The sequence below is a fragment of the Lissotriton vulgaris genome, chromosome 1_1, assembly GCF_964263255.1.
Source record: "Lissotriton vulgaris chromosome 1_1, aLisVul1.2, whole genome shotgun sequence".
In the NCBI taxonomy this organism is placed as follows: domain Eukaryota; kingdom Metazoa; phylum Chordata; class Amphibia; order Caudata; family Salamandridae; genus Lissotriton; species Lissotriton vulgaris.
The window spans coordinates 305857490-305871248 of record NC_141685.1 but is presented as its reverse complement, the minus strand read 5'-3'; the positions used below and the strand labels follow the sequence as shown (position 1 = coordinate 305871248).

The 13759-nt window shown below is 48.4% G+C and overlaps 1 protein-coding gene across 1 annotated transcript in view; it reads right to left on the bottom strand.

Annotated features, from left to right (window-relative positions):
• Positions 1–807: 807 nt before the first annotated feature.
• LURAP1 (leucine rich adaptor protein 1) overlaps positions 808–13759 on the bottom strand; it is a 129334-nt gene continuing 116382 nt past the window's right edge. The window contains exon 2 of the mRNA XM_086952342.1: positions 808–3148. Coding sequence (XP_086808468.1) covers positions 2399–3148 — 750 coding nt within the window. The 3' untranslated portion in view covers positions 808–2398. The remainder of the gene's footprint in view (positions 3149–13759) is intronic.

Below are 13759 nucleotides of genomic sequence, written 5' to 3'. Positions count from 1 at the left end.
TCTGGGTTTCAGTGCTTTTTGTCATTTGGCACAATTCATTTCATCTTCAGGACCATCTTGTGCAATACCACCCTGAGATTCACTACTTCTACCAAGGAAGGCAAAATTATATATCATCAAGAATGTAATTGGAAATGAGCTTGTCATTGTCAAAGGTCTAGGAGCATTACCAAGCAGCAGGATAAAAAAGCCTCCACCACCACATCGACCAGCAACATACGCCTGCTTCAGCAGCACATGTGACATGTACTGCTAAAAAGAAGTGAGAAAGGACCACTGGCCCCAGTAAAGCTTTTCCTTTCTTACATTGAAAATTGATTCGGTGGATAATAAAACTAACCACTGCAGAAATTCGGTATGAAGTATGATATGTTTGAGACCTGCAACAGGGATTTGAGATAAGTTTATAAGCGGGATTATCGTGACGCAATTTCAGTACTCCAAATTAGCCAATGATTAGAGTAGCCTATGGGGAATCTTGCCAGACATCAAAATCCTGGAAATGCAAACGAAATTATCACCCTGTAAGAGATCTTTTTTCCGTGGAGACCAGTGGTGTGAAGGATATCTAAAATTCCTCTATTGAGATAAAACATGATTGTTGCTGGAGGCAGGCTAACTCATGGTTTTCCATTCCAAACATCTGTGGATGTCTCTGTTTGATTGAGGCACTATTTTTTAAATTAGTGTGTGTGATGCAGGCAGATCGTACAACTTAATGTTCTACTTGAAGTACTATGTGGAGGTCATATAGTTTTGAAAGATTTCAATTAGCCCGGGATTTAGGGCATTGTAAGGGGTTAACACCCCTCCACCCTATGTAGAGCATATTCTGGTCATTTTATTGTTTATCAGTTCTGTAACTCTTTTTGAACCGTCTATGGAAGATGGATAGCAGAAACTGAAAGCATGACCTTTTTGGTTTAATGAGAAAAGGTGAGATTGCTTACTTTAACCATGGTCAGTACTGTGGGAGTGCTATGCGGGCTTTTAAAAACAGAAATAGAAAGTCAAAAAAAGTTATGGATCTGAAAAGCCTAGCATGTACTGTTATGGCTTACCACCACCACACTGTGGCACAAAGTAACTGAGCATTGACTGATGGGGAGAGAATCTATGGCTTAGAGTATGTGCAGCAGCATCAAACAATCAGATGGGAAGGACAATGATAAAGAGAGATGCCCTTTAACTGGTGGGTGCCTGTCCCTGTGGCACCCGCAACGTAAGTGGTAGATGAAGGCATTGCGATCATCCGCAATCCATGACAAATGTAAGGATAGAAGATGCAGTCTGTATCCATCTTGGGCCCCACCTTCAGATGAAAACCTTCAGTATGTTTAAGCAAGAAGGGCTACTAGCCATGCCTCAGCACACCCTGCCTATCAAGGGTACAGATTTTCCAAAAAAGGTCAGGAATCAGGAAGATTACTTACTACAATGCGGAAGGGTTTCTTGCATTTTTAGAGGACATCTTTCCAAGATGGATACCACCCATAGTAAGTGCTGTGTGTGTTGTGGATGCAAATGGAGATACAAGCTTTGGAAATTAACCCAAACTGGGTGCATTTTGTGACAAATGCCCCAAGCCTGTCACTAACCACTGATCCTTACGCAGAAGCTACAATGTGTGTGTAACACTTTGTTTATTGATGACAGCGATTAGAATCAAACACTGGCTCAGACTCCAACATTTCTGCCATTAAAGCAGACATTACTTTTTGTTTCAACGATGCTTGATCAGTGCACGCTGCAAGAGCTTTCCAGCTCTATGGGACATCAGGGCATCCCCATGCTTATCCATTCTCTTTTTGGAGCAAAAAGAACAATTCAAAGGAAAATTCAGTCTCTATTTTCAATTGGGCAGCATATATTATTATTATTTTACAATGTTATCCTCAACACAGAACTGTAGTCAGCTTCTGAAACACCTGGACCTGATCATGAATCATTCTGAAAACAATTTTTCCCTGCTTCACTTTCACTGTAAATTTATATAAGCATTTAACACGTGACGCCATACCCAAACCATAGCCATTTTGGTGTGCATAATATTACAGCGTCAAAGTAAGTCACCGTGCAGTTTTGAGAGCCATTTCTCTTTCAAATCCCATGGACATTGAAATATTTGTATTCAATTTTCAATGCTTGCTGAACTTTCCGCAGGGCCCGATGTCCTGCCTCCAGGAACTGAGCCTCAATGCGCGTAAATCTTGGCGACATGTTTAGTTTAGCCATCATGTGCGCAATACGGACAGAGGCCTTCAATCGTCCAGCAAACAGGCGGGGAGATACTTGCACAGCTTTGAAGGCATTTCCAAGGCAGCCACCACCATGTTCGACTGGATTCAGCAGCCCTTGCATAAACAAATAGAGGTCCACCTGACCAGCTTTGTTAAATTTACAAGAAAGTTACATCATCTTGGGACTGCACCCAGCGCCAGTGGGCATCGTATTCCAGATGCAGTTTACCGGTGTTGGGTTTGTGTTTCTCAAAGTCAACTTTCCCATTTTTGTACAGCGTTCCCGGAGGACTGCACATGCCTGCCATTCGCACCATAGGTAACTTGGTGTCAAGAGAATGATCAAGGGCAGGCGTTGGCTTGCCACACACACCATTTGCTATGGGTGGTTGTTGTGAGTCATGCTTTGTTGTGTTGTTTGACTCCACTGGGTTTGTGTCCTTGATTGTCTTAAAGTAGTTATCAGGCCTTAAGAAGTTCTGGACAATCCCAATCTTTTCTATCTTGGAAGCACTTCCCCCTGGCATACTTGAGCTGTTTCCATCTTTGTCTCTTTTCTCCAACTCTTGTTCAACAGTTGTCAATGGAGCACCTGGTCGGTTTGGGTTTGATGACATTAGTGACTCCGATGTGCTGTGGCAATATTCGTCCATATCATCGGCAAGTGTGTCCAAGTAGCTGCCGATAGAAATGCTGTCCAGCCTCTCGTTGGGGTCCTGCAGGCTGCTCCAGCTCCCACGCCTGGATGTCTCCTGACTTTCCACCAAACTGTACTGACTACTCGTCAGGCTGCTGCATCGGCTCGTCAGGGTCCCCTTCTCCTCCATGATCCACTTCACGGCTTCAATCCCTTCATTGACGGCCACCAGCTGCTGAAGGATCCTGACATCAATGGCTCTCAGGTAAGCCTAGAACAACAACAAAAAAAGAACATGTCAAAAAACTGAGGAGAAATCAGGTCTATCAATTCAGGGCTTGAAATGTCAAATCAACAAATGTTATTCAGGTTGTGTGAAGAAGCGATAGGAATAATAACAACAGAGATCCACCTATCCACAGAACGACCGCTGTATGAGCAGCCTTAGCGCCTAAAAATTGGATCAACCACTACTGGAGAGACTTAAAATGATCTACTTTGCACGATTACTTATGCAAAACTTGTGTGACCGTGTTGCATGTACTCTGTGTTGTATCACAGGTGTATTCACTTACGGCCAGATTCATCGAGCCGAAAACGGCTCGCAAAGGGCCAGATTCTGAGAATCTGGCCCTTCGCGAGCGCTATTTTTGCATTTGGGATTCATCATCCCAAATGCAAAAATCGCATTTTTAGAAATCGCATATTTGCGAATAATTGCATTTAAGGAATCTCAATTAGTGGTAAATAGCGAAAACTTAGAAAAATGCACTTTAGTGCATTTTTCTAAGTTGTATGTTACACACACACATGTCCTTTGGACATGTGTGTGCGCAACATCAGTCTAAAATTACATTTCAGGGGTGCTTATTTGCGATTAGCAATTTGCTAATCGCAAATAAGGAAGCTGTAGGAATCGCAATTGTTTTAGCGATTTCTATATGAATCCCGTTTTGTGAGTCCTTAATAGCGATTCCTTAATAATCGCTATTATGGACTCGCAAAACGGGACAATGATGAATCTAGCTGTTAGTTTATTTTGCTACCCACTGGCTTCTGAATACCAAAGAGTTCATAAAATAGGATAGATAGAATTTCGTTTTGGAACCTTTCATACAGCTTCTTCCTAACATTAAGCACAATACTATGGGAGAGGAGAATTATGAACATTAGGCGGGGGGAACATTTTACAGTATGCAGCAGGGGGTGTTTTTCTTTCCTATTGAACATCAGAACCATCAGTAGGTGAAAGCAGAGGGCTCAGTATTCCCAGGCCTTTCAACATGTCAGTGCCCTGGACTTATGATGCAACATTTATTTGAAGCCTTTATAGCTGAGCCGCCCTAATTATTAATTGATGAGCCCGCTAATGTGACTGACATCATTGGAAGGCGCAATATGCTGGACCTACTATTTTTTTTTGTTTCCTTCATGACATATTTTTAAACTTTGATCCTCGTCATATGAATGTCTCCACCAGAGTGTGTTACTCCTGACACTCAAAACTAATGAAATGGCTTCATACCATTATAGGAGGCTGAAGATTTCAACTGCAGACCATTAATGAGCTCCAAATAGGTCTAAACAAGCCTGGGAATGATTCTCGCCACAAAAAAATAAGTAAATGGTAAATGGGGCATTTAAAATACCAGTTCCTATAGATTAACTGTTTTCATATTTTCCAAAACACAAAATGTCACTTGTTTTAAACAAACTTCATAGTCAGTCACAGATTATCCTGCAAAAATGACGCTGTCCTTTTTAGGTCTCGCCTGGACATCGCATCCGAAGGATGCGTCCAGGCTGGAGACTTATAGTCGTCTGACACGGGGGAATGAGGGACACAAAACTGTGACGAGCGGCTGGATTGAGCTGCGTGCACGCGCGTCGACATTCACGCATGCGCACATCACAGCCACACGCATACACAGCACTCACGCATGCGCACATACACACGCATACACAGGCACACCCCCGTCACCTACACGCATACACAGAGACCCCTCCACACACACCAGCCCCTCTCCTCTCGGCTCCACACACACGCACACGCATTTACACTTACACAGACACGCAGGCACCCAGACAGGCAACCCCCCCCCGTCACACACACGCATACACACAGACTCCAGGACACATACACATACACACACACATGCACGCTCACACACATACACAGTCCGCCGCCGCGCGCGCGCACACAGATGCCCCCCCCCCCAACAAGGCGAAGCCCCACTCACCGGCATCCTCAGTGCAGCGGCTCCCACCGGCAGCAAGACTCTTCTTCCCTTCTTCGGCACCGGGGCGCAGGGTAGGCTCCTGCCTGCTCCGGTGCTCCAAACAATCGCGGCTCTTCCGTGGGAGGCGGGGTAGGCTCCCGCCCTCCTACTTCCGGTTGTCCCGCCCGGCCTGCCTGACTTCCTGGTCGCAGGCCGGCGCAAAACGCTGCCTAAAAAATGCTTACAACAAAGGCTGCTTCTCAGTTTCCGCGACCGCGCTCAGGTTACCGGCGTCTTGTGTTTTTTCTTTTTTAATTGCGAGCCTTATATTTTCAACATTTTTCAGTCTCAATTAAGTGCATACTATTATATAACTGAGTTAAGGTCCCGCGACGAGGGGCTGAGCAACCGTAGTGGCGAAGCGAACCTGCCCTGTGAGGCGGCCTGATTGCTGTGGCGGAGCCGGAATCGCGGCGCGACAGACCGAGCCCGGGCCTCATTCAGGTGCGGAGAGAGGCGTCCGCGAAGTAGCAGCAGCTCCGGACTGAATTCCGGCCGCCTTTACCAAGATGGCGGCCGTTTGAGTGAGGTTCCGGACCACAGACGCGGAGACCGAGGGAGAAGCGGAACGGGTCCCACCCGCGAGGCACGGCGCTTGGTGGAGGTGCTACCCGGGAGCGGAGAGCGGGGGGATCCCTTCACCTCCCCCCCCGCACCCCTCCCCCTCCAACGACGAAAACCGCGGGCGCTTGGATCGGCGGAGCTGGTCCGTTCCCGCAGGCGAGATTGGACGCCTACAACGGAGGTGAGCCCAGGAGTCAAAAGCGGAGGAAGGGACCGCTTGGGGGGAGGCCTTGCGCCAGTGGCCTACCGGTCCGGTGCATACCCCCGAATTCCCATTAGTGCCACCCGCATCGACGGAGGTGCCCTCTCCCCACCCCCCATACACACATTCCCGCCTGTGGAACGGCCGGTGGGGAGGACACACGAGACACGGGGGCAGGCGACAGACTACGGGAGGCACCAGCAGCGGAGGCTGACCCCGCCAGGGACGACACTAGCAAGGAATCGGGGCCACGCAGGGAAGGGAGAGCAGAACGATCACGAGAGCGGCAGGGGGTGAGACTCCGGACATTGCCCCCCCTCCCCCTACGTGACAAGGCACACAGCCGAACGGGGAAGAAGGCCCTGAAGCAGCAGTGGGGATACTAGGAACTGGAAGAAGAGATAGTGCCCCCCCACCCCCCCCCCTGCACCAGGGGTCATTGTGAGAGGACAAGCGCTACACGGGAGAGGGCCGGACCATATTCACGAACCGGGCGGAAGGAGAAGGGATGAGATAGCCACCTCAGCCAACCCTGACCTCAAGGGCCACACGGAGATAGACCACTTGCAAACGCACAACACGCCCCTGCTGGCAGAGACCCGCCTGGGATAGCTCCAAGGGACGGGCTTCGGAGCGACTGAAGACTGAGCACAGGGAAGAAAGACACCTGGATACGACGAGGGGGGTGGCAGGATCGCCCCACCCGGAACCCTGAGGTGGGTGCAGAACCAGACAAGCCCGATACTGTGCGTGCAGAGTGACAGTGAGTGCGGAGTGACAGTGAGTGCGGAGTGACAGTGAGTGCAGAGTGACAGTGAGTGCAGAGTGCGTGCAGAGTGACAGTGAGTGCAGAGTGAGTGCAGAGTGACAGTGAGTGCAGAGTGAGTGCAGAGTGACAGTGAGTGCAGAGTGACAGTGAGTGCAGAGTGCGTGCAGAGTGACAGTGAGTGCAGAGTGACAGTGAGTGCAGAGTGACAGTGAGTGCAGAGTGACAGTGAGTGCAGAGTGACAGTGAGTGCACAGTGAGTGCAGAGTGACAGTGAGTGCAGAGTGACAGTGAGTGCAGAGTGACAGTGAGTGCAGAGTGACAGTGAGTGCAGAGTGACAGTGAGTGCAGAGTGCGTGCAGAGTGACAGTGCGTGCAGAGTGACAGTGCGTGCAGAGTGACAGTGAGTGCAGAGTGCGTGCAGAGTGACAGTGAGTGCAGAGTGAGTGCAGAGTGACAGTGAGTGCAGAGTGACAGTGAGTGCGGAGTGACAGTGAGTGCAGAGTGCGTGCAGAAACAGTGAGTGCAGAGTGCGTGCAGAGTGACAGTGCGTGCGGAGTGACAGTGCGTGCGGAGTGACAGTGCGTGCGGAGTGACAGTGAGTGCGGAGTGACAGTGAGTGCGGAGTGACAGTGAGTGCGGAGTGACAGTGAGTGCGGAGTGACAGTGAGTGCGGAGTGACAGTGAGTGCAGAGTGACAGTGAGTGCAGAGTGACAGTGAGTGCAGAGTGCGTGCAGAGTGACAGTGAGTGCAGAGTGACAGTGAGTGCAGAGTGACAGTGAGTGCAGAGTGCGTGCAGAGTGACAGTGCGTGCAGAGTGACAGTGAGTGCAGAGTGACAGTGAGTGCAGAGTGACAGTGAGTGCAGAGTGACAGTGAGTGCAGAGTGACAGTGAGTGCAGAGTGACAGTGAGTGCAGAGTGCAAGTGCGTGCAGAGTGACAGTGCGTGCAGAGTGACAGTGCGTGCAGAGTGACAGTGCGTGCAGAGTGACAGTGAGTGCAGAGTGACAGTGAGTGCAGGGTGACAGTGAGTGCAGGGTGACAGTGAGTGCAGAGTGACAGTGAGTGCAGAGTGACAGTGAGTGCAGAGTGACAGTGAGTGCAGAGTGACAGTGAGTGCAGAGTGACAGTGAGTGCAGAGTGACAGTGAGTGCAGAGTGACAGTGAGTGCAGAGTGACAGTGAGTGCAGAGTGACAGTGAGTGCAGAGTGACAGTGAGTGCAGAGTGACAGTGAGTGCAGAGTGAGTGCAGAGTGACAGTGAGTGCAGAGTGACAGTGAGTGCAGAGTGACAGTGAGTGCAGAGTGACAGTGAGTGCAGAGTGACAGTGAGTGCAGAGTGACAGTGAGTGCAGAGTGACAGTGAGTGCAGAGTGACAGTGAGTGCAGAGGGACAGTGAGTGCAGAGGGACAGTGAGTGCAGAGGGACAGTGAGTGCAGAGTGACAGTGAGTACAGAGTGACAGTGAGTGCAGAGTGCGTGCAGAGTGACAGTGCGTGCAGAGTGCAGAGTGCGTGCAGAGTGACAGTGCGTGCAGAGTGACAGTGCGTGCAGAGTGACAGTGAGTGCAGAGTGACAGTGAGTGCAGAGTGCGTGCAGAGTGAGAGTGCAGAGTGCAGAGTGAGTGCAGAGTGAGAGTGAGTGCAGAGTGAGAGTGAGTGCAGAGTGAGAGTGAGTGCAGAGTGAGAGTGAGAGTGAGTGCAGAGTGAGAGTGAGTGCAGAGTGAGAGTGAGAGTGAGTGCAGAGTGAGAGTGAGTGCAGAGTGAGAGTGAGTGCAGAGTGAGAGTGAGTGCAGAGTGAGAGTGAGTGCAGAGTGAGAGTGAGTGCAGAGTGAGAGTGAGTGCAGAGTGAGAGTGAGTGCAGAGTGAGAGTGAGTGCAGAGTGAGAGTGAGTGCAGAGTGAGAGTGAGTGCAGAGTGACAGTGAGTGCAGAGTGACAGTAAGTGCAGAGTGACAGTGAGTGCAGAGTGACAGTGAGTACAGTCACTCAGCACCACCACATTATCACTCAGAACCACCACAGCATCACTCAGAACCACCACAGCACCACTCAGCACCACCACAGCATCACTCAGCACCACCACAGCACCACCATAGCACCACCACTGCATCACTCAGCATCACCACAGCCCCATTCAGCACCACCACAGCATCACTCAGCACCACCACAGCACAAATATGTTCTCTCAATGTTTCAAGCTTTATTACAAATGTCACAAAAAGATGTTAATATTTCACTTCTGTTCTTGGATTTTGTTACAATAAAATACACTGAACATAATCTTCACAAAAGTTATTTACAAAAGTTTAAGCTATTGCCATTATAAATTACAATCACTTTTAATAAGTATTAAAAAAAATTAAAAGCCATTGTTATTTGTAATATCAATACATCTAAGTCACGTAAATACAAATGTTGCATGACAAATGCTATAGGTGTCACATTTGCGAAAGTTATAACTATTGGCATTGTAAATGACAAAGCTATTAATTTAGCTATTTTCAAAACCAACACATAAATGAACATTTGGTGAATTTCCATTAAAATATTTGACTTTTTTACTAAGATAGTATTATACTGTTTTATGCAAACAAAATTTAGATACTGCATAAATAACTTTAATAAAACATATTTTATATGAAGCTTTTTATGTAAAAAAAAAACTATAGCATAAAGCAAAAAACAATTGCCATTTACAATGCTAATAGCTCAAACTTAAATAATGCGAGACCTATTGCATTGCAAATGCTTGTTCTTGAAATTGTGAAAACATGAGTGCAGAAATTACTATGTCGACTGTGTCCATGTGTTGCTGAAAATGGGGAGGGGGGAAATAGGAATGCTGTTCACCCAAAAAATCTTTTCACATCTAAATTGCACAGCCACACCTCCAAGAAACAGAGGCTTATCTCTTTCCCGGCACCTCTTCTCTTTTGGAGGTTCTTACACGCCTGTCGCTTTTTAGTAAATGCATGTTGTGGAATGCACTAATTCACGTATGTTTTTAATGTTATCTTAGGTGGAGAACCCACTCAAAAATCTACGAGGAAAGCAGGCTCAGCGTCTTTGGCAGTGGTTGTGGCAGGTGATGGAAATGGACGGCCCCCATTGGTGGAAATGGACGGCACGAGTGGTGGAACTGGACGGCGCCAGTGGTTGGAGTGGACAGCACCAATGGGGGAAATGGAGGGCGTCATTGTTAGAAGTGGGCGGCACCAGTGGTGGAGTTGGGCGGCACCAGTAGTGGGAGGTGCCAGTGGTGGAAGTGGGCGACGCTAGTGCTGGAAGTGGACAGTGTCAGTGGTGGAAGTGGACGGCACCAGTGGTGGAAGTGGGCAGTGCCAGTGGTGGAAATGGGCAGCACCAGAGGTGAAAGGGGGTGGCACCAGTGTTGGAAATGGGCGGCATTAGTGGTGGAAGGGGGCAACCCCAGTGGTGGGAGTGGGCAGCACCAGTGGTGGAAGGGGGTGGCACTAGTGGTGGAAATGGACAGCATCAGTGGTGGAAGTGGGCGGCACCAGCAGGGGAAATGGACATATCAGTGGTGGAAGTGGAAGGTGCCAGTGGTGGAAGTGGGCGACGCTAGTGGTGGAAGTGGACAGTGTCAGTGGTGGAAGTGGACGGCACCAGTGGTGGAAGTGGGCAGTGTCAGTGGTGGAAGTGGGCAGCCCCAGTGGTGGAAGTGGGCGACACCAGTGGTGGAAGTGGACGGCTCCAGGGGTGGAAATGGACGGTGCCAGTGGTGGAAGTAGATGGCATCAGTAGTGAAAGTTGGTCGGTGGACACCTAAGAAACACTTTGAACACTTTCAAATATTTTTACAAATGAAGCAACATCACGGCTACAGACTCAGCAACAAACCAGGAGCCACCAAGTAGTGGGAGCAAGAAAGACAGCAGTGTTGCCTTTTTTATTCCACATGAAAATGGAGCGAGGCGAGGGAGAGGCCGGCCATGCCACCTTCAGCCAAAGTGGTGCAACAAGTTGCCGACACTGTGCCTCTCTTTTCAACATGGCAAAGCGAGCCTTTGCATCGAGCAAATCCTTATTTCACGCGGAGGCATAATGCATTCAATGAAGGCAAAGGCAACAACATTGTGACCCTGATGCCACTTGTCCTTTACATAAAACAACACCGCAACACATCACCCCTACATGCTAAAAGATTAGAACTGGTGTTTTCAAATCCCCTTTCTACACTTATAGCAGCACTTACTGTGTTTATATATGCTGTGAGTGTGTGAAAGGCACAGCAAGGGCCTGTGAAAGTCTTCGTGAGAGCTACAACTATTGTTATTATCCACTCCAGTGAAACTCCCGTTTGCAAATGTTCAATATATAAAATTTGCACATCCTGACTATTATCTCAGCACCCGGATTTTACTCGCCCAGGTTCCACTTTTTCCACTGAACAGTTACACTCAAATGTAGAAACAGTTTTCTGTAGCAGATCCATGCATGATTTTTAGATGTTGTCTCAGGTAGAGTTGCCTGAGATAAAAACATATGGCCATTCCTATCAAGAGACTGCATGCCCTTCACGAGGTTTACTGATAGATTTCTAAAATATCAAAACTTAAACTATAGTTTCATTGGCCCTAAATATTTCTATGAAAGTATACTTTAATTGCCCCCCAATATTTCTACAAGAAATCTTACCATCACGTATTTTGAGATACATTTTTCAATACTGATATATCACAGTCTGATTTGTGTTGTTAAAATCCACCAGCCTCGGATGCAACCAGTTTGCTAGGCTTGTGAATTTGCAAACTTCTACTTTCCACTTTCTCCTTTGCCTTCTCGCTCTGCCAATTGCACACTCCTCTCTCCCTACAACTGCCTATGTACATGGCATCCTATTTAAATGATCCGTTTACCGATCCAGCAGTGATACCAAAAGACTCCAGGTGACAGAGGAGGCTAGGCTAGAATCCTAGTGTCAGTAAGGTCAGCTGAAATGAACCAGGACCACAGCTCCCATAATGCAAACGGTGGTTAAATGAAAATCCAGGACTACAGTAATGTGCCAGTGGTGCTGCCTGGTAACCCTCCCTTCCTGGCCCCTGTACTTCTTCTTTGTGCACCTCCCTCTATCCCACTCCTTGTGCTCAGTTTTCCACCCCTGGTGCAGGATATCGTCTAACATCTGCCTGCGTACATATTGAAGCCGCTAACCAGGGCCTTCACAGACCTGATCCTGTGCAACCAGATCCCCCTATCCGTCCACTGCCTTAGGCTGGAGAGGCAGTGCGGGTCATGCCCGTTCCAATGTGTGGTCAAACACATGGCTCAACCGGTGTTATCCCGGATCACCATGTATGAGGCAAGAGTAACCGTAGTGTGTCCATGAGAGTAGGTTCAGAGCATGGAGCAGCAGGATGATCGGGGATGCTTTGGGATGGCCCCATCTCTCTCGCGTCTCTCCACTCACCTCCACCACAGACAGATGAGGCACAGTAAGAGGTGATCCTGAATAATGCATATTAAGGGTCTGGATAATGCACAAGATGAGGGCATAAATGATCCACTAAATAAAAGATGTGAATAATGCACCAGTGAAGTGGTTTTAGAATGCACAGCATGGCCCAATGTCCGGCCATTAATGATTCACCAGAGAAGAGTCGTCTCAAAGGACCGCAAGTGTTGACCTGGTTAATAAACGCGACTGGGTATGGTTAATGCAACCACCACCCTCCCCAGAGAACGCAATATCCAGCATGCACTGAGGCTCAACGAAAGCAATCACAAGCATGTACTGTGGTATGAGGAAAGCATTCACCTGTATGCATCATGGCCTGAAGAAAGCAATCACCTACAAGCACCAATGCATGTGTAAAGCAATCAGCAATCACCTACATGCAACAGAACAGGACAGAGATCATCTGCAAGCCTCAGGGCTTAAGGAAAGCAAACACCTGCATACTTAAACACATGGGGAAAGCAATCATATACATGGACCAGAACCCCAGGACAGAAGTCACCTGAATGCCCCAGGGCTTGAGGAAAGCAAACTCCTCCATGCACCAAGAAACCTCATATGCAACTCAGCCTCGGGACAGAAATTACCTGCACACCCCAGTGCTTAAGAAAGTAAACACCTGCATGCACCAAGCAAACAAATGCATGCACCAAGCACTCACTTACGTACAACAGAGCCTATGGACAGAAATCACCTGCATGCCCCAGGGCTTGAGGAAAGCAAACGCCTGCATACAGAAAAGCATGGGGAAAGCAATCCCCTACATGCAACAGAACCCCAGGACATAAATCACCTGCACGCCCTGGGGCTTTGGGAAAGCAAACACCTGCATGCACCAAGCAATCGTCTACATGCATCAGAGCCTCGGGACAGAAATCACCTGCATGCCCCAGGACTCGAGAAAAGCAAACACCTGCACACAGAAAAGCATGGGGAAAGCAACCCCCTATATGCAACAGAACCACAGAACATAAATCACCTGCACGCCCTGGGGCTTTGGGAAAGCAAACACCTGCATGCATCAAGCAATCACCTAAATGCAACAGGGCTTGAGGAAAGCAAACACCTGCATACAGAAAAACATGGGGAAAGCAATCACCTACATGCAACAGAACATCAGGACAGAAATCATCTGCACGCCCTGGGGCTTGAGGAAAACAAACTCCTTCATGCACCAAGCAACCATCTACATGCAACAGAGTATCGGGACAGAAATCCCCTGCATACCCCAGGGCTTAAGAAAGCAAACACCTGCATGCACAAAGCAATCAACTGCATGCACCAAGCAATCACTTACATGCATCAGAGCCTCAGAACAGAAATTACCTGGATGGCCAGGGCATGCGGAAAGCAAACACCTGCATACACAAATGCATGGGAAAAGCAATCACCTATATGCAGCAGAACCTCAGGACACAAATCACCTGCATGCCCCAGGACTTGAGGAAAGCAAACACCATCATGCACCAAGGCTTGGGGAAAATAATCACTTGAACGCACTCACGCCTAATGAAGTCAATCCTGTCACCTGGATGCAACAGTGCCTAAGAAAACCAATCTCTTGCATTTACGAGGGTTCGAGGAAAGCA